This window comes from Triturus cristatus, chromosome 1_2, assembly GCF_964204655.1.
Source record: "Triturus cristatus chromosome 1_2, aTriCri1.1, whole genome shotgun sequence".
Classification (NCBI taxonomy): domain Eukaryota; kingdom Metazoa; phylum Chordata; class Amphibia; order Caudata; family Salamandridae; genus Triturus; species Triturus cristatus.
The window spans coordinates 44127796-44154870 of record NC_140580.1 but is presented as its reverse complement, the minus strand read 5'-3'; the positions used below and the strand labels follow the sequence as shown (position 1 = coordinate 44154870).

Sequence of the window (27075 nt, the reverse complement as noted above, 5' to 3'; positions counted from 1 at the left end):
AATTTGCAAGGTTTTTTAAATGCTAATTCCTAACTATAACGTGTGTGAAACCTATGGTTTTTTCAGTGAATTTGTACGGTTTTTTAAATGCTAAGTTACTTTACGCCATTCGAGGCGTGCGCGCCCACTTAACGCAGTGCGTTCCGTGCACGGTTTTTATCAACTTTAATAAGCCCTGTACATTTGGTGGCCTTCGGCCACCAAAAGCACAGGGGGTGTGGTCAATGTGGATAGTGGTTTTTTTATTTCGATTTTATAATTTCATGTTGCCAAAATATAGTTTTTTACTGATGTAATAAGCCCTGTACAAAAGCACAGGGGGTGGGGTAAGTGTGGATAGTGTTTGTTTTATTTCTATTTTTTACCGTACGCTTACGGTAAGCGTACGGTAAGCGTACTCGGCGAAATTGCCGAAAAAAAAATAAAACCGTTTTTGCTCTTGGGGGATGTTTGGGGACTCCCTCAACATGACTATGTGGGAGGGAGTTGTCAAAACAGCCCCGTAACATGTTTTTGGGCATCATGTTTGATAAATAACACTCAGTGCGAGAGACAAAATGGCGGACGCCGCTTCCTGGTTTCGGCCGATTCGAATGTTTACTAAGATCTAAGAGCCAATCAGAATCGCGCTCGCGCACGCCACCGTACGCGTACGGTAAGCGTACGGTAAGCGTACCGTAAGCGGGCTCAGATATATATATTGATTTAAAGGCTATTTTCTCAGAATCTACTGAACAGATTTACACCAAACCTACAAAAGGCACTTCCTTGACATAGGGACTACCTCTCTGCCAAATTTCTAGTAATTCTGTTCAGCCGTTCGGGCTGTAGCTCGTTCTAAAGGTCCTATGGAAAAATGCATGGGAAAAATGCGTTTTGGGACCCCCCTTTTATCTCAGCCCCCGCTTGACGAATCCCCCCGAGACTTTCAGGGTAGGAGCGGAGCGTAGCGCCCCACCTATTTTGAGAAATTCGCGAGGATTCATCGACCGGCGCCAAAGTTATTCAAAATAGAATGTTGCGGATTTCCTATGGAAAAGGGGTCCTAACTATAACTACCTACTGGCGACCGCCAGTAGGTAATATATATATATACACTCCTACCCCTTTCAAACAACAATACATCTCGCGAGCAAAACCCGTCCACCCCACTCAATACTGCTATATATGAAATAGCCACGAGTGACCACGAGATGTCACTCGTGACTACTCCATATCATAACAAGGCAGTGGCCTTTGCGACAGTATGCGGCGCAGAGAATGTCAATGCGCACATGGTACAACCGCACAAGATGCCACAGTATATTTGTAGGGGAGGGCATACATAGCTCTTTCTAGATTGTTTGGGGAGGCTTAAATCTGTTGCCATACCATTTTGTTACCTGGACATCACTAATTCCTGTATCAGTAAATTATGCAGTTTGAATGTTAACAAGGGGCAGATTTTTGTTGGAGGATATATGTGTACATTTGGAGAGTGTCAAGTAGCCTGCATCTGTGGATTAAATGATAGCATGCAGTCAAAAAGAACTCCCAATAGGGTGCCAGTTCAGGCAGCAGACCTACCTGGAGTAGGGCAGAACACATCAACTAGGGTGCTGGGGTTCATCGCTGTTTATACAATGGCCATTCACTGTCTTTCAAAGTGTAATCTCTAAACAATAGCTGGTCATTATAGGTATTTCGTTCAATGTGGTGCTTCAGTGAGCCAGAAGCTAGGTGTTGTCCGCAAACATCTGGCAGCAGGGGCCCATTCCACTAATCACGGGTAGTAGGGTTACCACGTACAAGTTAAAGATGTAGGAGCCAGGGCAAAGCCTTAGGGATTTGTGGGAGTATGATCCTAATGCCTGAGGAAGGGACTGTATGCCTTTCTATAAATGTGCAGGCCTCTTCTAGATGAGTAGATATGATCACTGCCTCTGAGTAAAGTGTAAATGGCATTTGATGATTGCAGGTGCTGTTGATTAATGCAACTAACCAGCTGCTTTCATATCTGGGCTGTGTTACGTGGATGGAAGTAGCTTTCTCCAAAGAATAGTTTTGTAAGCTGTTCAAGACAGGGTGATGCAGCAGAATTCACAATTTGTTGTGGGTTAGATACTTCTGATTGCTTTGGTTGGGCGATTGGCACTAGTGTGACGCTACGGAGCCATCCCTGGATGAGATCTGTGGGCTTCTCCCGGGATATGTACTCGTCCCCTTAGATATGCCCTTCAATGGCTTTTGTCTATTGAGCGAAAAAGCAGACTCAGCCTTTGAGCACTTTAACAACAGCAGGGCCATAGTGCACTTTTTGGGCCTGGCTATTTTAAAGTGTCAGTTCCAACAGCAGTATCACCTCCTCCATGACTATGGTAGCGGCTTTCAGTGCCTTCAGCAACTGCCCAGGCCAGCATACCTTGCAGCCTTTTCATGGCCGCAAGTGCAACACCCACAGACAACATGAACAGCAGTGGCAGGGAGCTACCCAATCTCCAGCCCCTCAAGTTGCTGCAGCTGCAAACCCTCTTTAGTGGATCCTTCCAGATACATAGCCATCCTGTCAGAGGCAGGATTCGGTATTTTCTCCCAGGGTGAGAAGCAATCCCAGCAGACAAGTAGGTTCTGGAAATTTTCTGCCAGGGTTATACCCTCCTCTTTATCTCAGCTCCACCTTCCACCAGCGTCAGGATGGCTGACAGAGGACCAGCTGTCCATTTTACAGTAGGATGTGCAGGCCCTTCTTACCAAAGGGGCCATAGAGAGGGTGTCGGCATCAAGAAAATTCCTTAGTTATTGCCTGTGTCTACTTAAAGGACCATTGCCCAGGCATTGATCATAGCGAGACTGGACTATGGAAATACCCTGTACCTGGAAGCTTCTAAAATGGAAGTTAAAAGGCTCCCAATGATCAGAATGCGACTGCAGTGTCTCTTAGGCCCCATCCTGAAATAGTCTCTGGTCTCTGCTCAGCTCAAGGACCTTTACTGGCTGCCTGTGGTTGAGTGCATACATTTCAAAGCATTTCGCTTTGTGTATAGAGATCTCACACAGGCGGGACCTCGATATCTTAGGATGCTGTCCCTCGAGAAACCTGTACGCTATTGATCTTAGACTGGCTCAAGTAACGAGGATTTATTGTGCCCGTCAAGGAGGACATTTTTTGATGCCTAACTCCAAGAATATTGAATTCTCTCTCACCTCCCTTTCTGCCTCTGTTACATAGAGAAGTATTCTGTAAGGAATTAAAGACTTGATCAATCCGAATCTGGCATTAGTGGTGCATTAACACTGGGAAACCCTATTGGGTAGCCACTCTACAAATGTTAAAAATAGAAATAAGCAGATATATAGCGTGACCTGCTCAGAAATGCTGCTATGGGCATGGCAATTCCCAACTATAGCACATGCACGTGCTGTGTTCAATGGGTTACATGTCGTGATAAATGTGGTAGAGCGTTCTGTATTAGTGACCTGGAGCTATTAATGTTGTGAGGACAGTAATACCAAATCTGGCACATCTGCATTGTGTTGGATGTTTGAGAACTGTTCTGTCTAAAGGGCCTTTGAGTGTCGTGTGGGACGTCTGTTGGAGATGATTGCAAGTGTGAGTGCTAGAGGTGAGTAAGAGAGTGCCTGGGTGTGTGGTGAGTGAGGGCTGTGTAACACTAGTGGCATCAGCGGGAGGAATGGCATGCAGGAGGCTTGGTTCAGTTTCCCACCATAATGGTCATGCCGGGGTTCTGACAGTGACAGGGTTCACATGGCACCATACTCTGTACCATGGCTAGGCTCCGGCTATGCCGTGGCTCCAACCATGACAGGGGTCAGATTACGCTGTACTCTGGACTGTGGCTAGGCTCCGGCTGTGCCGTGGCTCTGACCATAACAGAGGTCAGATTATGCTGTACTCTGTACCGCCGCTAGGCTCTGGCTATGCTGTGGCTCCGACCACAACAAGGTTCACATGGAGCCGTACTCTATACCGTGGCTAGGCTCCGGCTGTGCCGTGGCTCTGACCATAACAGGGGTCAGATTACGCTGTACTCTGTACCGTGGCTAGGCTCCGGCTATGCCGTGGCTCCGACCACAACCGGGTTCACATGGCGCCGTACTGTCTACCGTGGCTAGGCTCCGGCTGTGCCGTGGCTCTGACCATAACAAGGGTTAGATTACGCTGTACTCTGTATTGTGGCTAGGCTCCGGCTATGCCGTGGCTCCGACCACTACAGGGTTAACATGGCGCCGTACTCTGTACCGTAGCTGGGCTCTGGGTGTGCCGTGGCTCTGACCATAACAGGGGTCAGATTACGCTGTACTCGGTACCGTGGCTAGGCTCTGGCTATGCCGTGGCGCTGACCACAACAGGGTTCACATGGCGCCGTACTCTGTACCATGGCTAGGCTCCGGCTGTGCCGTGGCTCTGACCATAAGAGGGGTCATATTACGCTGTACTCTGTACCGTGGCTAGGCTCTGGCTATGCCATGGCTCTGATTATACCAGGCTAACACACCAGAGCTCTGTTCATGCCAGGTCTCTGAAGGCCTGGGCAAGATTTGTAGCGCGTGGGCTTGTCCTCCAGTGCTGTGAGTATGTAGTTCCCTGATCATAGCAGGGTTCTGTTGTCTACTCTTTTCCAGCCATGGCCCAGGCTGCTGAGGCGCTGTGGGACCAGAGATACTTCCGGGAGCACAGCCCAAAGGTGGCTCAAGTCCTCTGTCCCATCTGCCCATCGACCCCTAAGGGTCCTCTCACCACTCTAGGTGGATCATCCTAGAACAACAATGCACGCGTTGAGTTAAGACCGAGGAAAGAGGGTCTACATTACTGCCCAGTGAGGAGATGGTTGTCCACAGTGTCGTAGTTGGCACGCTGGAGCCCTTCATCACTGCTAGTGAGTCCTTTTTCTCTAACATCTTGTATTCGTCTTGGTGCCCTACCTGGTCCACAGCCTCCTGTCACAGAACTCACATTGTGTCACTGTATAATGCTAAGTGCATTATTGCAGTTTTTTTGTGGTGTTTTTAGGAAAACGAATGCTGGATACCAATCTGTATTCTGGGATTTTAGGTATCGCGAAGTTAAGGGGTGACTAGATCTGGCTTCGGCTGTACCTTTATCTCCTCAGTCGCCCCTAACCCTTCTCCGGAGCAGGTCTCTCCTCCACAAGGACCTCTCCAGTGCTCCTGACTGTCTTTAAAAAGAAAGCACTGAAAGACTTACTGTTATATAACTTTGTTTCCAAATGTTAAATTATGGTGTTATATTTTCCAATATTTGTCTCTGAAATGTTTTGTAGTTTTCTCTAGTGGTCTTGTCCTGGGTGGTTAGCAGTGAGGTACCTACGCCTTTCGATGAATTGTCTACAGCACATGTATTTGGGTCATAGTCTCTTCCATCTATTCATCTGTTCACGTGGTTGATGTTAATGTTCGTGTGTAATGCCAGGTCTCCTTATGCTCACTTATGGGCATGGATCCAGGGCTTATGGAGCATAGTGTATATATTTTAAATGTGTACTGCTTTATTTCGGATTGGTCTGGTTGGTTTCAAAATCGACTCACTAGTTGAAAGTATTGGAATGGGAATTTTCTGTGACTTTAAAGTTAATAGGGACAAAAAGCTCACCCTTGCGGATAGTTTTAGGATTTAGAACTTTGTTAAATATAAGGATGTGTAACTATGGGCCTGATTTAGAGTTCGGCCGACGGGTTACTTTGTCACAAACGGGAATAAAAAGTGCACTGTATCAAGTGGTCCTTGTAATACCACAGATAGAATATCTGTTACATTTGTGATGGAGTAAACGGTCCGCCGATCTCTATATCTAACCCTATGCTACCATCAATAGGTACTTCAAAGGGCAGTGCCCTATAGTAATGACTTTTGGAAGAGTGGTCAGCAACAGTTTCATTAGATAGCGACGATCATTGCTAGTTTCTAAATCTCTGTCTGAAGACGTAACATTGTACGGAATTGTCTGTCGCGGCCTGGTGGAAGCCAATGGTCAATGGAGCATTGACGCGCAGCTGTCTATTAGAGGGCGGTAGTAATCTGACGCGGCAGTAGGTATTCCATCTAGATATCTGCTTCAAAATATTGTGGACAAAATATCAAGGAACAGAATGTCGACAACGTAAGTATATATAGGTTACTGCAGGTTTACGTTGCTGAACTCCACACATATATCTCTATATATAGTTTCAACGTACGTAGATGTGGAGTTAAGAATAGTAAATCTATACTTACCTATATGCCCTCGCCGTCTCAATACTGTGAATGCTCTATATTTTGGCCACGATATTTCAGTAGCACGTTTCAGCAGTGGATATTTCGACACATAACCCAGCTATTGCCAAAAATGTAAACAAGTTGTCCTAGTAGGGACTGAGCTTCTGCCTTCCAGATGTAGCCACAGCATCAAACGCATCTTGGCTGAGGATATATGAAGACTTTTCTGCATTGCTGAACCAAACTGCTTTTAAGTAAACCTATGTGCTTCTGAGCATTGGATGGTATGAGGGACATATCACAGTTATTGACTGTGTGATATATAGAGGAGGGGCAGGTGGCGGAAGCGTGTGTGCGTGTGTGTCTGTCTGTCTGGCTGTCGGAGACAGTGAGCCTGGGATTCATTTCGAGAGCTCTCCGGTTTTCTTCTTTACATTGTGTTATTTAGTGATTTCTATTGCACCACGTGCTTGAAGAAGCCAATATGCAACAGAGCACAGTGCACGGCCTTGATCTAAGATATCTTTTGTTTCCTTCATCTATTTGTGGTTTGTGTTATGCATCATCTCTGGTACATCCACTTTTAGCTTCAATAAGTGCTCTCTATTATTCATGCTTATTTTCTGCTTGTAGTTAGTGTGGCGATTTGGGTATTAATAGCACCGCCATCACAGCTTTCGTTGCCTCAGTATGCGGACCCACATAAGCTGGCACCGGTTAAGTCTAGCTCCGAATGGCCACTTAGGGTCACATAACCTAGGTTACCTACTCTGCATAGGCAGGAGGTTCCATGAGAAATAGGCCCCAAGTTGTCGGTGCTGTCCACCTCTGGTGTTTTCATCATGTTTTTTTTTTTTTGGGAGGGGGGGAGTGCTCTTCGTATGCTATCACAGCATCTGACAATATGGGTCAAATCATGGGTGAAACCATTCCGAGGGTCCTGTGGGTGTTGTTTGTAGGTGAGACAAAGCAGCTTTAATTGCAGTAGCAGCTGCTACCGGGCAGAGGTGTTGGGTTGGGGGGGTTAATTAAGGTACATGGAGGGGCCTCTGCTCTGGATTCAATCAGGAGCTCTCAGGCCAGAGTACTGTGCTGAGAGGGCCACCTGCAGCTCGGGGGGCCCCCGCGCGGCACGGGCTGCGGCGGCCTGTGTTACACCACTGCCGCTGCCTCCCCTGCATCCTCTTCCTTCTTCCTTTCTGCAGTTCGGCCGGCAGCAGGAAGCACCCGTTGCAGCGTTGTGAATGGTCTGAGCCCCATGGATCGGAGCTCAGACTGTAACAGGGAGCCCGTGCATGTTCCTCACCAGGCTGTGTAATGTAGCCTGCTGGGGAACATTCCAAGTGCGCTCAAATTGTTTGGTCGGCCCAAGAGGGACGGCCAAACAGTTCATGCGGACTTTGGGAGTGCAATCCACTCCTCCTCTACTCTGGCCAGCCCCGCCCGCCCCACCCCACACTGCACACAAGCCACTGACTGCATGCAATAGGAAAAATAAAATGATAACGATACGTTATTGTCATTTTACTTTTACTTTTTTGCGCAGTGGGAGCAGCGCTTCTCCACCCTAGCGGAGGAGCCGCCACTGGGCTCCATCTGTTCCACGATTAGGCAGTGGAGGGTGTCAAAGGCAGGGGTACTTAGATGTGCAGCATCCACTAAAGACTCCCTCAACAAAGATTTGTACAGGTCGCTATTTGCAAGAGGGTTTTCTGGATTGACTCAGGTGCCGCGAGTTGCAGTAAGTGAGATGGGCCAGCCCACGATTGATGACAAGTGACATTATCTGGAAATGTGAATATCGCAGGTATGTCTTTCTATGAAATTGAGACTACAGACAACCAATGTGGTGGCGCTTGAGGTGCGGAACAATGATGGGCTTCTGTTTTGATAGCCTGGTGTCAAGCAAGGTATGTTCAGATGCCAGGGTTTCAAATGTGCAGTGTTCTTTTTGGGGGTGGGGGGGGGGGGGGGGGGTTGCATGCAGAGATAGTTTTGTTTGATCATTTGGAAGTTTTTAGAACGCAGTGGGAGAGAAAATATGTCTTTGTTTTATGGCAAATTGTTTTTGATTACTTTTAGGATGTACATAGTTATGTTGTGTTGAGTTGTGTATGTGGCATTTGTATAGCACAGCTGCCATAAGTATTGCATCATTGCTCTCAAGTAGCCTGAAGCTATTACAGGCAGACCTGTATGATTTCATTAGTGAGGTATGTGATTGTAGTATGTCCAATGTGTGAAGTATTGGTTGTGGCAAGTGAGGTTCTCACACGTGGTCTGTCGTGTTGCCGCAAATTTGATGCTGTTGTTATGCGTACCCATAATTATAGAGCATGTGAGAGGAAATATGGTATGCTTAATGCACTATTAATTTTACATCTCTGATCAAGGAAATGTCATGTGCTGTCTCCTCATTTTTGAGGGTGATGGTGCGGCCCAAAGAAATTAGCAAATACCACAGGGCATATTACAGTTGTCGATGGCATCACTGCCTGTGCAAACAGAATATATTTCTAAGTGCTTGGCACCCTGTCCAGGTATCCCTTGTTTCAGTAAATTCATAAATCGATTGCCCCTGGTCAAGGAGATCCACAGCTCTATGGCTGGTCCATAGCAGAAGATCCCTTTCAAGTTTGTACTGTGCCAGCTGCTTGCTCCACCCTGGTGCCTATTGGCACAACAGATTTGGAGGGGGCTGACAAAATCTCAGTGATCTAATGCCACCTCTGTGTTGGTCATTGGTATATCCTTACATGTGCCTCTCCCACAGCCGGCTGAACATTTGTTGCTGTTTCTAGTCTCCGTCGGACCCATGAGTGTTGGATAGTGCATGAGAAGCTTCCAATAAATAAACAAATGACTATTTCTGTGCTCATTTATCTAGCCATGTTGCATTTCCATTGCTGCGTTGCGTGGCTGCAGATGCTCATTGAGTGATGTCCTTGTGTCTCTCTTGTGGTTGATGCTCCCTGCAGGCTGTGGCTTGGATCTCCGGCTCTGGCGAGAAGATGCTGGCTGGATACTCGGAGCTGGGAGACTCGCTCATAGTTCTCCGGCAGATACAGGAGACCTTTCACGCCTTCCAGGCCCTAGCCAAGGTGAGGCGATGGGAGCTCAGGACTTAGATCCCACCACTGGTTCTGTAAGAAAGAAGACCAAGGGTCAGGGGTGCAACTTGTGAAGGAAGGACTAGGACACTGGAGGATGGGTGAGGCCAGGTTCTAGGTGAGAGGTGGCCCTGGAGGAGCAGAAAGGGGCAAGAGAAATGACTGGGGAGTAGGGACACTGGAGGGGTCAGGTGACAACGATGAAGGTACAGATAGGTAGACTCTTGTTGAGAGGGGAAAGCAGAGCAATAGAGAAGAGACCGTGGAACGCAGAGCAGTGACTTGTGTGAGGACTTTGCAGCTAACTGCCAAAGACTGTCTGCGTGAGGGCCACTGGCGGGTGGATGACATTTGACACTCGGTGAAGGGGGAGATGGGCAACTGGGGGTCAGAGGTGGCACCGAGGAAAAGAAGAGAATAGAGACTTGGGATGGAGACGGGGTCAGAGATGACACTGGAGAGTTAGAAAAAAATGTCTGGGCTTCACGGTCTTCACTTGGAAATGAGAGAGAGAAGATATCAAAGGTGACGGGAAATACTATTTAAACTGTGGGGAGATACAGGATGCAAGGATCCTAGAGATCATATCAACGGAGATGAGAGAGATGGCAAGAGTAGGCACAGCAGGATGGGAACAGAGCCTGGAGATCAGGTAACTGGATGGAGGTATAAGCGAGAGACCAGGGGGTCAGAGGTGACGCAGGGTGACCAAGATGGAGATCAGGGGTCAGAGTCAACATCTGGGGCAGGAGGGGGGAGAGTGGGATTGTTGGCAGAGATATTAAGAGATGAGGAAATAAGAGGAGAAGCCCAGCTGTGACAGTGGAGGTGAAAGAGGGATGGCAGTGACATTCGGGTGTGGAAGTTACGGGTTCACCTCTGACCCTCTTATCGTCAGTCCATGTTTGAAAGGACATAGACTGACGATTAGAGGGTCAAATATGAATCAGGGGATGGATAGAAGATGGAATTCTGGAGACCCGGGGAAATACTTGAGGATTGATGAAAGAGAGGAGACTAGTGGCAAAAGGATATGTGCTCGAGAGGGTAGGCCAGGGGTCAGAGGTGACGCAAGGAAAGAACAGAGAAATTGTGCATCAAAAGTGTGGGGAGGGGACTAAGTACACCAGAAGTGATTGTGGCTTGTGCCAGAATTCAGCTGTAGTAATAGTTTGTCAGAGTTTAGAGATGACTGTGTATTGGGCCAATGTTCAAAGGTGATAGTGATTTGGATAAGAGTTTACTGGTGATGGCCTTCTTATTTTTCCTAGGAGAAAATTCGGAGGGGCCGTGAAGCCTTGGGGCAGGTAGATTCTTGTGTGTTAACAACCAAGCCTGACCCACAAGCCTGCAAGACCAAGATGGAAAACTTTCTGCAGGGCCTGGAGAGGAAGGAGGTGGAGATTCAGAAGACCATCCTTCTGCAGGAGTTCTTCCAGAGGGTGAGCACGCCGGGCTAATGACTTGGCTAGGGGAAATGCGCATAGTGAAAGAGGGGACTTCTAGACTAGAGGGTTGCAGGGAGAGGTGCCTGCCGAGAGGGATACACTAGGAGACGGGGTGCTGAGAAGGGCACGTATCACCTGTTAAGCCACAACGAAGAGAAGGTATACTAACGTATCTCAAAGTGAGGGTCTTGTGTGAAAGGACTATACACACCTGAGGGATACTGGGAGGGACGATGTTGTGACTGCACATCCTAGCAGAGGGGGGTAAGAAGAGCTGGGATATTGAGATGGTCGGATACAGGCAGAGACTGGAGCTGAGAAGAACCTCCGGCTTGACTAAGTGAGTCCTCCGCAGACGTATTTTTGTAGTTTCCAATAGAGACCCTGTCTGAAGGATGGAATTCAGTGAAAGAGCCCTTTTGGGAGGAAAGTGACCTGGGTAATTTGGAGGGTGATACACTGGATATGTAGAGACCAAATCATGAAGAGGGTGAGTAAGAAACAGAAGCCATGTCAGTAGGGTAGTGAAAGAAACCACAGTGGGAGGAACTCTCGAGACCCCCTCGGCAAACTAGGCCATAAAAGGAATGATACCCCTGAGAAGTGGCCAGACCTCTCTAGAAGAGGATAACTTGATGAACTGTCAAGACTCTTATCATGAAATGCATAGAATATGGAAATAAAAGTAAGTGTACACCTAAGATTAGTGTAGGGAAGTAGATGGATTACTACCTTGGCAAATGCAATATTGTGAGTTAAGAGATACCCCTGTCAGGAGAGAGTATTAGGTACTCTTTTGCTTTGCTTCACAGTTTCTACTCACATCACGTTGGCTGGGACCAAATAACTTTTGACCTTCTCTCCATTTTTTCTGTAGGCCCACAAATGGACCCTAGAGGGCGTAAAGCGCTTAGCAGCTGTTGGCGAAGGGTCGGGCACTGCAAGACAGAACCAAGACGTCCTGGCATCCCTGGCGCAGTATCAACAGCAGCACCCAGTCATCCCAGAGCAGCTATTCCAAGAAATGAAGGCCTTGGCCCTGGAGCTCCAGAGTCAGAAGGCGCTGAGAGAGTGGGCCCAGTGCTGGTCCAAGTGCCAAGAGATGGAGAAGATTTTCCACAAGAAGATGGAAGCAGCCCTGAAAGACAAGAAGGCCTTTGAGAAGGCCCCAGTCAGCCCTGACGCCCTGGCTGGCAGGAAAAACTGTGCCAACGAGAAGGAGGAATCCAGTTCTGAAGCACTAAAGGGCAAAAAGCCAACGCATTCAGATAAAGGGCAACTTAGCCCCAAAGTACTAATAAAAAGCAAGAAAGTTACTACTGAGAAAGTTGAAATTAGCCCTGAGGCTCCTAAGGGTAAGAAGGCAACTGTCTCAGAGGAAGTCCTGACCAGACCCGAAGTCCCTAAAGGCAAAAAGCCATCTTCTCCGGGGAAAGTCCAAGCTAGCCAAGAAGCTCTCAAGGCAAAGAAGCCACCTGCCCCTGAGAAGAGTCCATCTGGCTCTGAGGGCCACCGGAAGCGATCAGACAGCATCAGCACAGTTTCAGAAAAAGGGGAAGGCAGACGTTTTTGGGGCTTGGGCTCCATGCTCAGCCCTTCCAGGAGCATGACCTCGCTGCTGGCTCCCCAAACCCCAAGCAGTACGACGGGTTCTCCTGATGCCCTGTCGGGGGCGCTGGCAGAAGACAGTGACTGGGATACAGTCTTCGTGGACAGCGAGAGGTACGACGGTTCTCGCGTGGGCCTGGGCTCTACCGCGTCCTGGGCGCCGACTCTGCCAGTATGTGACAAAGCCTCACGCGACCCCCGGAGCAGGGGAGCGGCATCGGAGGGCTCTGCCTCCCCCTGCCCGAAGCCTCGACTCCCCTCCCCTAGGGGGCTGCTGCTGAAGAAGTCTCAAAGCACAGTCTCTTCTCCACCACAGGGTCAGAGGTCAATCAGCGAGCCCGGCCCAGGTCAGGGAAAGGTTGGCGTGTACATTCGGGGGCTGGAGGTGAGCAGCACGGAGGTGGTGGACCGCACCTGCTCGCCAAAGGAACATGTGATGATAGGCAGAGGTGGGGCCTTCTCCGCTGATGCCCCCTGGGGGGGAACCCCAAGAATGGAGAGGAAGAGAAGGATTGGGTGAGTAAGACAGGTCTAACAAGACCTGCAGTTGATGGGGTTACTGCTGCACTGGTGTCTGATCCAAGCAGGCACAGCTAGGGCACCATATCCAATCGCCCTGGACCCAGCAGCACACAGTGGTGTCCAATGGAACGGTGACCATTATTTTTGGCTAGTGTAATCTAACTTGGGCCAGCAACACACTGGGGCTAGTATCACAATAGCAACAATCTAACTGTAGTGCGCTTAGCCTGTGACCTATGGTTCCAGAGTCAGTAGAAGAACCTCTGAGTTCTCTGGTGTTTTTGGCACGACTGAGTGATTCACCATTTAGCCTTTCGGGGAGTCTCTGGGATCACAAGGGAAGCGGGCACACAGTGGTTGGATGAAAATATGGTGTAAATTAGGCTAGCAGGAATGCAAATGCGTTCAATAATCAGACACAGTCAAATACTACAACACAATTAATAATCAGAACGTGAAAACTATTCTTTACAGAGTCCAGGAGGGAAACAGCACATTATTGAGGGAAACCTAGGAGAGACTGCAAGATGTGGTCACTTGGGAACACCTGAGTGTTGTAAAATGTTTTTTGGGGTTTTTGTTTTTTAAAATCATTCCTCCCGATGTTGTCAGATCAAGCACAAATGTAGTGCCAAGCAGTGTGCCTTCTGGATGCCATCTTCAGAGTTCTTTGTTCCATTTCCTTTTGTCCCAAACACCAGTGCTGTTTTGAGAGGACTTCTCTGAATTAGAGTGTTTGTAGTTTACAGCACAAATGGGGGGGGAAACAGTCACCAAGAGGTGGCAATGTAGCTGGATGACCTGTTTTCAAAATGATTCCGAATCCGAACCAAAGCTTAATACAGCTCAGCATTTCCATTAAAGCATCATCAAACCAAAACTGATGCAAACACCTTTATTTGACCACATCAGCCTGAAAAATCATGCACCTCTTTGAGTGCATTAGACCCAAATTCTGGGAAAGGCTTCAAACTCAGAGACATATGAAAGGGAGAGCACTGAAACATAGAATCTGTGGAGGTAAATGATAATATTTCAATTAAAAACCACCTCCAATTTAAACTGGAATGGGGCTTTGGTTTATCTCCCACCTGGCGAAAAGAAAGATTTCAGCTGGAACCTTATGGAAAGGTTACTCCCACATATCTTAGCAGCAGATCATTTTTTGCTCTTGGGGGATCTTAACTACCATAAGGATAATCAATCTGACTCTGATTCTATCCGTTTTAGCGCAGATTTAGAATCCCCTGGCCTCTACCAAAAGGTATTGGGTCCCACTCACATAGCCGGGCATACCCTGGATGTAGTTTTCACCAATACCCCTAACTTAGTGGTTGATCCTCCAGGTGTCCTGGTGTGGACTGACCACTTCTCTCTACAATGTCTTGAAACTTACTAGACCTTGGAGGAAGGTTGTCCCCTCCACCTTCTTCCCTGTTTTTACTCCTCCTGTTTTGAGGGACTGTGAAGACATACATCTTGCATTAAAGGCTTTTGAGGATGCATTTGCACAGGCCTTAGATTGCCTCTCTGAAACTGAGCAAAATGAAAACAAAGAATCCTCTATCTCCCTGGTATACTGAATCTCTAAAATAGGAAAAGTCTATATGTAGGAAATATGAGCAAAAATTGAGAAAATTAAAATCAGATGTGGAAAAATTCATCTATAAAACAGCATTAAGAAAATAGAAAATAGTTTTAAAAAACTGCAATACCGCAAGAAGGACCTAAGTAGGTGACAGAATTAATTCTGCAAAGAATTCCTCAAAAGATCTTTTTGAAATTTTGAAAGAATTCAACAATCCAACTGCTTGTAGCTCTACAGTCTCCACATCCCAGGTGCTCTGCATTTTGAACAAAAGATCAATAATATCTACCATTCTCTCTCAAATAACACGATACCAATAGAACTAGCTTCCTCTGAAATCTGTGTTAACTCCCAGTCCCCTACCTTGGAAATATTTAATTTTTCTACCCCTGATCAAGTACTGGATCGGCTAACTAAGATTAAATCTGGATGCCCTCTGGATCTTGTCACCCTTTGTGTCATTACCACTCTGGCTCCTGTCCTTCTTGCCCCATCACAGATGTATGCAATCTTTCATTACAGCTAGCAACTCTTCCATCTAAATGGAAGACGACACGTATTAGACTGATTCTTAAAAAACAAATGGCTGATTCTACGGATAGGCCAAAATTCTTGACTTATATCACTGCTTCCTCTCATTTCCAAAGTTTCAGAGTCACTGATGGTCACCAATTGGTGTCCTATCTTGAATCCAACTATTTGTTGGACCCCTCTCAGTCATGCTTCCGTGCCTCCTATAGCACGGTGTACTCGCACCTTTCCCCGGGCATGGCCTGTCATCCCTCCGACCCCTGAAAGATTCGCGATAGACGAGTCAGGAGAGAAAAAACAGCTTTATTTGTGGGGATCCTTTGTCTGTTATGCCCAATGCTCTCCAGGCTTTGTACTGCACAGACGGTTTGGGGGTTCAGAGGAGGGGTAGGGTCAAGAGATTAACTTAATGCGGGGTTGTCTTAGAGTGCCTCTGGGTCTGGAGGGGTCCCTCCTGGTGCTTCTGGCTGTCTTGGCTGTGGAGTGGTCCAGGTCTGGTCGACTCTTGAGGTGTTTGGTTCCGTCTCCTTGGATGGGGAACCAGAAGAAAACAACAAAAGAAATGTCAGGTCTCTCCATTGTTTTACAATGCTGGAAGGGGTAGTGCTGCCGCCACCTGATTCTAGCCATGTGGTGCCTAAGTGATGGAAGGGATTGGTGAATTAACGTGCCATGCCCCGTATTCCCGCCCACCAACCCTGAAACAAAAAGGAGCCCGGCACTTGCCTGGACCCACGACCCTCCTGGGCCGTGGGTAGGGGAGTAGCAGCCTCCGCTTCCCCTGCTGGAGTACCGGACTCGAGGGCGCTGCTCCTAGAGCGGTTATCCTCATTGGTCTTCTCCTCAGGTCTGGGCAGGTCCCGTCATCGTGGTGTTTCCTTTGCCTTCGTATACTTGGGTTCAGGGCTTCCCTCCGCGTGTTCAGGGTCCACGCTGTCCTCCTTCTCCTGTCTCTTTTTCTCCTCGACCTCCCCCTCAGCACAAACATGGTGTTTTTAGCCCCTGCTTCGGGACTTGTGGCTACCGGCCTGTGAGTTCCGTAATGAGCGTCTAGATCGCTCAGTCCACTTCCTGTTTGGGTTCCATTGTCCACCATGTTGGAGGGGTCATTGTCGTCCGGCCAGGATGGGAAACCTTCACACACGGAGTCAGTATTAATGGACGACACTGACATAATCAGACTCGCTTTAGATAAGGGGATTTCAGCCATGCTGATTCTCTTTGATCTATCGCGGCTTTTCATACCATCTCGCATCAAATCCTAGTTCAAAGATTGGAAGAGATTGTTATCAGTGGTAAGGCCCTGAAATGGGTGGAAAACTTTCTATCCGAACGCACCCATTCAATACATATGGATCCCAACGTTTCAAAATCCACGGTCCTGGACAAAGGAGTGCCACAGGGATCAATCTTGAGCCCCACTCTTTTTAATATATATGTGACTCCCCTGGCTAAACTTTTCAGGTCGTGTGGCTTCGATACTATCTCATATGCTGATGAGATGCAACTTGTCATCACCACGGATTCTAATACAGAGCTCACCATAGTCAAATTCAAACACTGTACGTTAAAAATTGCATCATGGATGACTGCTAACTTCCTTCAGCTTAACACCAGTAAGGCGGAGGTCTTACTATTTGGGAAGGTTAATTCAGTTTGGTCTGCTGATTGGTGGCCATCTGAACTTGGATCACCCCTGACACCAAAACAATTTGTCTGGGTGTCTTATTGGATAATAATCTTTCTATGAATGAACACTTTAAAACCTTTTCTGGAACTTGTTCCAGCCTGATGCGCATGCTTAGGAAGGCTTTTCATTGGGCCCCTCTGCATGCCAGGAAGACCCTGTCTGGTCCAGGCGTTGATAGTGAGCCGCCTGGAATATGGAAATTTACTAATGGTCAGAATGAACAAAGGCCTCTTTTCCAGACTCCAGGTGGTGCAGATTACAGCAGTTCCTTGTTTGTAATCTTCCTCCGCGATCCCCTTATTACGCTCCCTTCATTGGGGGCCTATAAAAAAGCGTGCGCTATTCCAACTTTTGTGTCTGATTTTTAAATCCCTGCACGGAAGGGGACTGTGTTATCTTAAAAATAAACTATAGCCTTCTATCCCAGCATGCCAGCTTAGATCCAGTGAACTACTACTGCTATGCCCCAAACTTATCCATAAAGCCAGATTTGGGGGCTGTTCCTTCTCTTTCCTGGCCCCAAATCACTGGAATCAGCTACCCTTGCCAATCCGCTCTTGCTCAGATCTAATCCTTTTCAAGAAATTTCTGGAGAGATGGCTGTTTGATCTCTAATCCTTGTATATCACTTTGAACTGTTTCTGATGGCTTCGGCGCTGCGAGATCCCCTCTGGGATAATTTGTGCACCTAACAAATAAAATATATAAATAAAAGAGATTATGGGCACTCCATTTTAATGTAAGGTGTAGCCCACCCATGGCCATCCCTCTAGATGAGAGGGCAGCGTACAAAACCCTCGTGCAAAGAGACAAAGCGTCATATGCCATTCCTGCCCCAATGTAGTACAAGGGGTGGTTGCTGGAGGCCTTGGAACCAGTGCGCGCACAAAGACGCAAAACACCTTGCGCAAAATTCTAGGCTACTTTATTCAGCTGGAAAAAAGTAATCCCTTAACCTATTCAATACCAGGCTGCTAGCAACAAGGCCAGAAAGACAGGTAGTGTACCAAAATATACCCTGCTGTCGAAAGCACATAGGGCCACATGCATCAACGAGAAAACTGGTCGCAAACGGGCAGATTAGCAGAATCTGCCCCTTTGCGACCGGTATTTTTGCATTTGGGATGCATCATCCCAAATGCAAAAATCGCAATTTAAGGAATCTCTAAATAGCGATTCCTTAAATTGCGATTGCATTTAAGGAATCCCAAATTGAGATTCCTTAAATGCAATGCATTAAAGTTAAAAAATTAGCGATTTCGCTAAAAGGGGTTGTAAATTACCATGAAGTTGAACTTCATGGTAATTTGCAAAAACTTTGAAAAATGCACTTTTGTGCATTTTTCAAAGTTTCATGTTGCGCACACACATGCCCTTAGAGCATGTGTGTGTGCAACATATGTGCACAGATCAATTTCAGGGGTGCAATAGGGTGTCATTTTGACACCCTTGCACCCTTGAAATTGCATGAGCAATTTGCGACTACTTACTGGTACTCGCAATTTGCTCATGCAATCTCCAATTTATTCCTATGGGCCTGGAGGCCCATAGGAATGATTGGGACGGCATTCCTTAATTGCGACTCGCAATTTGCGAGTCGCAATTAAGGAATTTGTAGGATTCGCTATTTTTATAGCGATTCCTACATGCATAGGCTTTTGCTATTCCTTAATTGCGATTCCTTAAAAATCGCAATTTAGGAATCGCAAAAGTCTTTGTTGATGCATGTGCCAGATAAGACGTAAATCTCCCTTTATTCAGAACTTCTGACTGGTGGAGCGCGTAAGGAAACTGAGGCATGGGGGAGACACCCAGCACGGACAGCGTACTATTGAAAGGGTATTGTCAGCATCTGTTCATGGGCCCCTTTTGCCCCCTAGGGGCTGGTTGGCTGAGCTTATGGAATTCCTCCTAGAAAATGAACAGGAGTGAAGGGAAGCCAGTCACTAATGAGCTGCACCGGTGCCATGGTGTGTGGGCCAAATAGCGTTACATTAACACCCAGAAGTCACAAGTAGGCCCTAAGTACAGAAAGACAGGCAAAAAACACAAACCTGAACAGAAGCAAAGCAACGGGCCCTTTAGAGAGAAGGCCTCGCAGTGGTCACAGCTGAGCTGAAGGCACAGCACTGAGGCATCCCTCATTTCAGGACTTGGAGCCGAGTGACATCACGGGGGCCACGGAAATCCGGGTCACTGAAGCAGAGGCCCGGGGAGGGCACGTTTACCTAGGCCTTTCGATCACTGGTGAACATAGTACAGTTAGTGCCCTAGAAGTGAGGTGAGGCGAGGCCACGATAATGAGTCTCCATTCCAGGAGTAAGTAGTCCAGCATGCCACATGTACCAACACGCAAACACACGAAGGTGCCAGGATCCAAGTATGTTCAGCTTGCAGCATTTTAAGCACCACCAGGTCATAGGCTGGACGCAGACGGTGTGCATTTTCTGCCATCTAGTGGTCAAGGGCACACTTGCATGATCGTCCTCTTTTTCGTTTCCTTCTTATTTAATTTTTTGATTTGATATTTTTATTCTAATTGAAGGTTGGTCTTTTCTCCTGGTGACGCGATAGATAAGGGAGCAGAAAGTGCTTGAATACACTCGAGGGACTCACTTCCTGACAGACATGATAGCGTGAGTCATTGCACAGACCCTGTGATTGAAGACAGATTTCCTTCCAGTTTCAGACCTCCATGGCTCAGCCGCTGTCTTTGTCAGGGGCCTGTTACACATTTCTCAAGTTTCCCGATTCCATATGTGAGCAGCTCACGCAGTCCAGGTTTTTTCTTTGCATTACGGCACCTACAGTCCTAAATTTAGATTGAAATAAACAGGAAAAATCACAGACTGAAGCAAGAGCCTGCACTGTAATAGTCACATAATTGCAATTGCATTTATATAGCGCTTACTACATCTGAAGCGCTTAAGCACGGACAGCACGCTGCTCCAGAACCCAAGGTCGTTAGTTAATCCTGTGTTATTGTGCTCTGAAGCAGGCCCTTCCCTGCGAGCACTCCAGTTTCTTGGTGGTAAGTTAGCTGTCATCATTATAGGGAAGGCACCTATATGAGTTCATGCACGTGTTAGGTGTGGGGGAAGTACATGAGGTAGAGGAGAATGGGTCGTGCTAGGTTGGAGGGATATCAGTTTCCTGAAAAGGAGCCTTTGTGATGACTGAATCAGTTGTGGGCAGTTTGCAGACATACAGTGGTGGGTGTTAAGGTGAACATGCCGCAACTTCGAGAGGGAGGCATGGAGATGATGGAAGGTAACCATCAGCCATTTTAAGTAAAGCCCGGTTGTCGTTTTCCATGTCCGGTTTTAGGGATACCGGTGGGTTTCTAGCGTGCCATTTGAGGATGCAAGACTGTAGAAAGAAGAAATATAATTTGCATGTGGAGATAGCAGTATAGTAGTTACTTTGATAGGTGCTACAGTGAGGCAAACAACTGGTCCACTGTTAGGACACCGCTAGAACACAGCTTTAGCAAGGAGCGTGGAAACGGAAAGTAATGGCTGGATGGAAACTTTGAAAGGAGATTCTGCAAATGCTGGCGCGAAAGTTACTGATGCTCACTCAAGTGTGGCTCAGTGTTCATTATTAAGCGCCATGAGATCAATTCAGGATCTCTGGTTGGGACCGGGCACAAGATGGGGGCTGAGAACAGCTTCCGCAGACAGTGGAAGTGTAGTGCCTGCGTTCCTGAGGGTGGAGATCCAGACACAGGGGTGGGGCGGCTCCCTGGACAAATGCATTGAAGGCTTTGTAAGCAAGGGGCTGCTGGATAGACTTACCGAAGCAGCCCTTTCTTATATGGTGGGGCGTGAAGGTGGGACTGCAGGTTTCTGTTGTGAAAGGTGAAGAAGACCCTCTAGGGGAAGCACAGCCTATTGTTTTCATTGGTCACACTTTGACTCATGGCAAGGAAATATGTAACTGGGGCAAGTAAGACCTGTGATGGGTCTGTAAAGGTGGGGCTCAGCCTGTAATTTGAGAATCACCATCACATGGGCCAGGGGAGTGGACGTGTAATTCATCCAGCCTGTACCACGGGCGAGCTGGGCCCACGCTCGGATCCTGACTAGACCCGGGTGGTAAATTCCGGTCCGCTCGCGGAATTTGCGGAATTTCGCGTTCCGCGGAGAACGCGGAATTGCCCAAAATTCTGCGTTCAGCGGCTTAGTGGAATTTTTGATTGTTTGCGTTCTCAACATGTGTGTTCGCAAGATATTTCTCCCCGAGCACGCAAACAGCGTTCGCAAACAGGATAAAAGCATCGTGAACAAGCTATTCCACATGTTCGCGGAATTTCTGGGTGCCTGCGGAGATTTTTTACCGTTTCGCGGAGCTTTGCGTAGCGCGACTACTCAAATTCCGCCCACCCCTAATTCCTGAACTTCAAATGGACACAGGAGCAGCCTGCATCACTCTCTCACCAACATGGCTCTGAGTAAAAGTCTAGCAAACACTGTTCTGAAGTCTCTGCTTTTACGGTCACCCCACACCCCATTTTCCCTTGCCCGTCCCATTTATCCAATTCACTGACAAAATAAGGATGTCAAGTGGTTGAGGGCTCCTCATTTTGTAATGGCCAGGGCACTTTCTGAGCAACGACCAGCTCCAATACACGGTCACGTTCCCACAGCGCCCCCCGTGGATGTTCCGCTTATGTCAACAATTTACCTCCTGTCTAAAAATTTGGGTTAAGACAAAGGAGAACTGGAGGGAAATTGAAGGGAAACTGAAAAGCAGCTGGTACCTTCAAAGACTCAGAACAGGATACCCCACAGGTACCATCTGTAGGCATTCATCCATCACCTCTACATGATTATCTGTACAGTAAAGAGCAGCACAGAAGGCTCCACGGGACCCGTCCCGCTGGAGCTCCATGTGTAGCACAACTGCCCTAGTGAAAGTCTTAACTGCACCCTAATAATCATTAACCAACCCGTAAAAACAGTAATTCTCTAGCAGGAGACTGTAGTTACTCCCAGGCGCGCCTCTCCCACATTCTGGGAAGCGACCCTGGTACACTGTCCTATGTTTAACTTTTTTCTTATTATTCACTGTGGTTTTTTTATATAGCTGTTTGTAAATTATGGGTACTTTGTGATTTCCCATCCATATATCCAAGTGGGCCGATGGTCAGGGAAAAGGCAGTACATTTCATTGCTTCAGCGTTAAAAAAAGCGAGTGAGCATGAGGCAAAAACACTGCATAGATTTTATGAAAGCAGTGTGGAAGCAGGCCATATATACAGTGCATAGTTACAGGGAACAACAGAAAAGCACATATGCAGAGCAAACTAGCAGAATAGGCCACGTTACAACGCATGCAATGCATCGCATGCCATTACAACGCGTACATCGCACACCATTACAACGCAAGTCGTTACAGCGACTTGCTGTAGGGGACGCTGGATGTTGGAATAGTATAATTTACAGTAGGGAAGGTGTTGGAATTTAAATCCAGCACCTTCTGCCCCCTACAGCAAGTTGTTGTAACGACCACGTTGTAATGGCATGCAATGTATCGCATGCGATGTAAACTATGTTTCCCAAACTAGCAGGATCTCGTAGACACAGGGTAGTCAAGCAATGATCATATCGATGTATAAAAGCAGGGCATAGCTGCAAGACATATGACAGTGTGTAGACGTGGAGTGTGCAAGCAGTGCATAGATAATGGCATAAAATCAGTGCACAGATGCAGTGCATATGGACAGTGTATAAACACAGTCCATAAGCACACCAACAATTACCTCCTAGAACCAGGTCAAGAAGAACTATATGGATAACAGTAGACATACAGAGGACATAAATGCAGTGCACGGTCAGAGAACATGCAGTGCATACATGCAGGAAATATAAGCCGTGCAAAAACATGGCGTAAGTACAGGGTATAAAATCAAGCGGTTCAACCAAGGGCATTGGGTATGGTATTCAAATACTTTGATAGAAAATACGTATATGTAATGCAAGCAACACATTAGTACAAGGTATACAAGCAGTGCGTGGATACAGTTTGCAGATACAACGTAAATAAAGGGCATCAAAGCAATGCATAGATTTAGTTGAAACAAGCAGTGCATATACACTACAGGGCATAAAGACAGCGTACCGATGCAGGATATTGACATATTGCATAATAAGAATATATAGCCAGCTCATATACCTGCTGTAGAAACAGATCATTGATACGGGACATAAAAAGATGCAAAGATTCAGCGCATAAAGTGGTGCATAGCTACAGAGCAACACAACGATGCATAGATAATTGGCATATATGCTGCACGCAGACATACGGCATAAAAGCATTGAAGTCATACAGAGCATAAAAACAGGGTGTAGGAATGGTGTGTAAAATCAGTGCATAGCAAAAGAGAATAAAAGCAAAGAACGGACACTAGAGAAAACCAATACATGGAATGGAGACATAAACGCAGTGCATTGCTGCAAGACATGAAACCAGTGCAAAGGTACATGGTATAATTTGCAGTCAATTGATAAAGGATATGAAATCTGTGCAGTGCTTTACGGCAAAGAAGTAGTGCATAGACACAGCTTCCATGTATTGTGTAGGCAATACACACACAATCATTGTACAGATTCAGTGCATACAATAGTAAGGTATACAAACTATCCAGAGACAAGGCATAAAAACAGTGCATAGAGATACATGGGATAGAAGCAATGCACAGGTATAGGGCAGGGCGTAAAAGCACTGTGGTGTAATGGTAGACGTGCAGGGGGAATTGGAAGTGAGTATATTTGTTGCCCTTTATGCATGCTCTCACATCTCTCTGCCGGTCCTCGCACCACCTCCCTTGCTTCCCACGCCCTCAGTACTCTCTCTCTTCCTCCCTGAACTGCATCTTTCACCTCTTCTCTTCAGGAACCTGCAGCGACTCATGAGTGAGGTCATTGGCTGCGAGCAGGACTACGTGGCGTCCTTGAGCCTCCTCCTGGAGATGCTTCCGCTAGAGCTGGAGCGGCGCGGGCTGCCCCTCGAGCAGCGGCAAGAATGGGGCGCCCTCTGGGGGAACGTTGAGAAGCTGCATGCGTTCCACAGCGGGTACTTCCTGCAGGAGCTGGAGGGCTGCCAGTCTCACCCCCTGCGGGTGGCCACGTGCTTCATTCGATATGTGAGTATCACCACAGTGTTGGAGAAAGTTCCACTACCCCCTGAGTTGGGAATCTGTGATATTCTCCACCTTGTCAATTCCGTGATGCACTGCACTGCCTAACACCGTATCAGTATAAGTGTTGTGTACTGTGAGTTTCACCCTAGTAGCAGAGACGTTTTAAGGCATGGGCAAAGTGGGCTCTGACCCAGGGCCCCAGCCTTGCACCCCCACCTCACCCTTCTAGAGCCAGCTCTGTTCTGCAGAGAGTCTTGCCCTGATGACCTTGAGTAATTCTCAAAACAATTATTTTAAATGCCGTTTTCTTTTATTTGACATTTTTATGTGGATGATGTGTGAGTCACTTAGGGACATTTTAAGAGAAATGCTGTGTTTATGTTTCATGTAACATCCATAAAATTGCTTTTTTAGATCAAAACAAGGCCTCAACTATGTATGAGAAATGGGAGGGTGCCACAGAGATTATTTGCAGTAATATTAGTGAGTTGCTGCTGTGTTAAATATTGAAAACACAGGTCACTATCCCTAAATATTAGATGTAAAAACATGTGGACGAGTGTGCCCGTCAGTGACCTGGCTAAAATGGACATCAAAATGTTGAAATTGGATCATAAATGCAAAGCTGTTTTGAACAGGGGCCCCTAATATCCGTTTAGCCCAGCCCCCGATATCTTTAAGATGTTCCTGCCTACCAGACGGTACTCTGTCAATGTATGCTGAGTATCTTGTGCTGTTTGAGCATCCCTGGTATGAGTAACATTGGTCTGTCGTTCGCAGTGTTAGTATTTCTAGAATACTATGTGCCTTGGGAGCAGCACTGAAGCATTGTGTTCCGAGTTTCTTCCTAGTGTTCTCTGTGTTGTCACTGTCGCCGCAGCGCCGCACACCGTGCGGTGTCTCCTCAGTGTCTTTACTGTGTGAATTCTCCAGACTTTTACGATTGGTTTGAATAGGCCCTTAGTAACGATGCTGGGTTCATATATTGTCAGTACTCTATACTGTATGAATGGTCTGTGATTATTCTGGTAAGTATTGTCCATTGTTCCATAAGCTCCCAGTCAATCCCAGTGCTCAACACCCCATACATTAAATGTGAATATATCTTCCGCTAGATTTGCCTCGGGCTTTTGGGAGGGTTAGTGCACTATGACGTCTGGCTATGCTTGGTTGGAGTGTGCTTTATAATGTGGCATCCAAGAAAAGAGTATTGGTGGTGTAAAAATGGTGGTGTAAAAATAACCACAATGCCACAATGCCAAGAGCTGCGTGCATTGTAAATGTCACCAGATTCCCAAGGTACAGGGCCATAATACAGGTTACTCAGTTTGTAAATTACATGATTATTTTGAGGCCGTTTTGTTCAAACGGGAAAATTTGTTTTTTAAAACACTAAGTGAAATGTTGGATTATAATTTTTAAATTTCCATTTTTACTGATTTTTACAGATAAATACATTTATATTCTTGTCTGTATTTATTTTTAAATGTGGATGAAAACAACAGCTGGGTTGCTTTTTGAGTAATTTTAAATACTGTCTGTCATGACTGCCAGGCCAATAACTGTGTGGATTGATAGTAAGGGGGCTAAAAAAGAAAGGACTTTTAGTAAAGATGTTTTAACAGCAGTCGATATGCACATGGTTGAAACTGAAATTTGCATATTTTCTTATAAGTGCATTGATTTATCTTCTGCGGGTGTTTACAGCATTGAAACCTAGTAGGCATTCAAGCGTGAGTGCATATTTAGAGGTTAAATAAATGTGGAAATATACTAATTTCAGCTTAATTTTTCCACACAACCCTAAATAAATATGGATAAATACAGATAAAATTATCAAAGAATAAATATGGATAAATACATACGGAAATGTCAAAAAAAGAAATACCATAAAACGTGAGCCCTAATTATAATGAAGGGTTATAGTGAAGGCACCCTTGCCATCATACCTTTTGAAACAAAAACAGGACTGTGTTGAAGGCTTCAATATAGAAAACTTCTTATTTCTCAAATATGTCTGACTTTAATGTGCTAATGTTGCATGCGTTAGCACCTTAGACCCAGGCCTATTGGCATTGCTAATGCTCTTTTATTCTGTCAACTATGTCTTTTCTCAGATCGATGTTTTCTTCAAGGAAATACATTTTCAACTTTCTCTTGAAATTAAATCCCCCTCCTCTTTCAAAGTAATCGTCAATTAGCGCTCACTCGAGCATTGATGAGGGCACCCGCAGACTACTGTTAACTAGTCTGCAAGATAGAGCGCAAAGCAGGCAATAGGAAGGTGCCTACTCTTACAAGCATGCAGCCATATCAAGCCACCCTATATTGAGCTCCATTGCCCTACAAAGACTCAAGAAAAGAACTGAACACACTCTTCATCAAGCATAAAACATACTTAGGTAAATATACTGACTACCTCGATTAGTTCTATCAACATTCTGTACCAGGCAGGTACCTCTGGTTGACTTTTCATAGCTAATCCGACAACGTACATTCAAGAGGCTGAAACATGGCAGAAGATCCTTAAGGGTGAAAGGGCCCAAAACTCTGAAATTCGTTCAGTCTTCGGTGGCAAAGTAAAGGGCACAGCCCTCAGTTCAGCAAACCGTTGAAAAACAAAGCTTGTCATCTGGTGTGCAACTAGAAACATCTGCACCTCGGGGAGCAATTTACGACTAGCCGTATTATGACCTTCCTTTACATTAAGCTGGGATCTAACTTGCCTAATACAATTGTTTTACATTTTCCATCAGTCGTTAGTGACAGGGGTTTATGTGCTAGTGCTTGTCAGACCCCATACGCGAGGCCACTGCACAGACAAGCTATACTTGGGCCTCAACCTTGTTCGTCAAGGATGGGCTATGCCTGTTCTACTATGACTCTACACAGTAGCCTAGTTCTCACTTTCTATACTTGATTCACAGAGTAGTGAGGAAGAGCGGTGAAAGGCTCTCAGGGAGTTAGTGTGGGGGTGGCCTTGACTCAGAACTCAGTCAGATAGGCACAATAACTTGTTTACATTTCACAGAACAGAATACTACACAAGTAGATGGGGTACAACCACTAGACTAAAAATCATGCCTATAGGTTCTTAGTTAAGTACTACACCCTCCCCGGTGCCCTTCTCCTACTCTACGGCGCCTCCCAATGTCTATGGTTTTTCCTCCATGATTCAGTCTTAGACAAGATTAGACACAGGTTTACTAAGCTGTTGCCA

The 27075-nt window shown here is 46.5% G+C and overlaps 1 protein-coding gene across 2 annotated transcripts in view; it reads left to right on the top strand.

Annotated features, from left to right (window-relative positions):
* Window positions 1–27075, top strand: part of ARHGEF40 (Rho guanine nucleotide exchange factor 40) — a 277055-nt gene that overhangs the window by 195731 nt on the left and 54249 nt on the right. Inside the window, exons 12-15 of one of the 2 annotated variants that reach the window (XM_085600773.1) lie at window positions 9193–9315; window positions 10596–10766; window positions 11650–12494; window positions 23609–23858. In XM_085600773.1, the coding sequence (XP_085456899.1) occupies window positions 9193–9315; window positions 10596–10766; window positions 11650–12494; window positions 23609–23858 (1389 nt within the window). Of the gene's footprint in view, window positions 1–9192; window positions 9316–10595; window positions 10767–11649; window positions 12897–23608; window positions 23859–27075 lie in introns of both variants that reach the window. The other variant, XM_085600764.1, reaches the window with a different exon arrangement.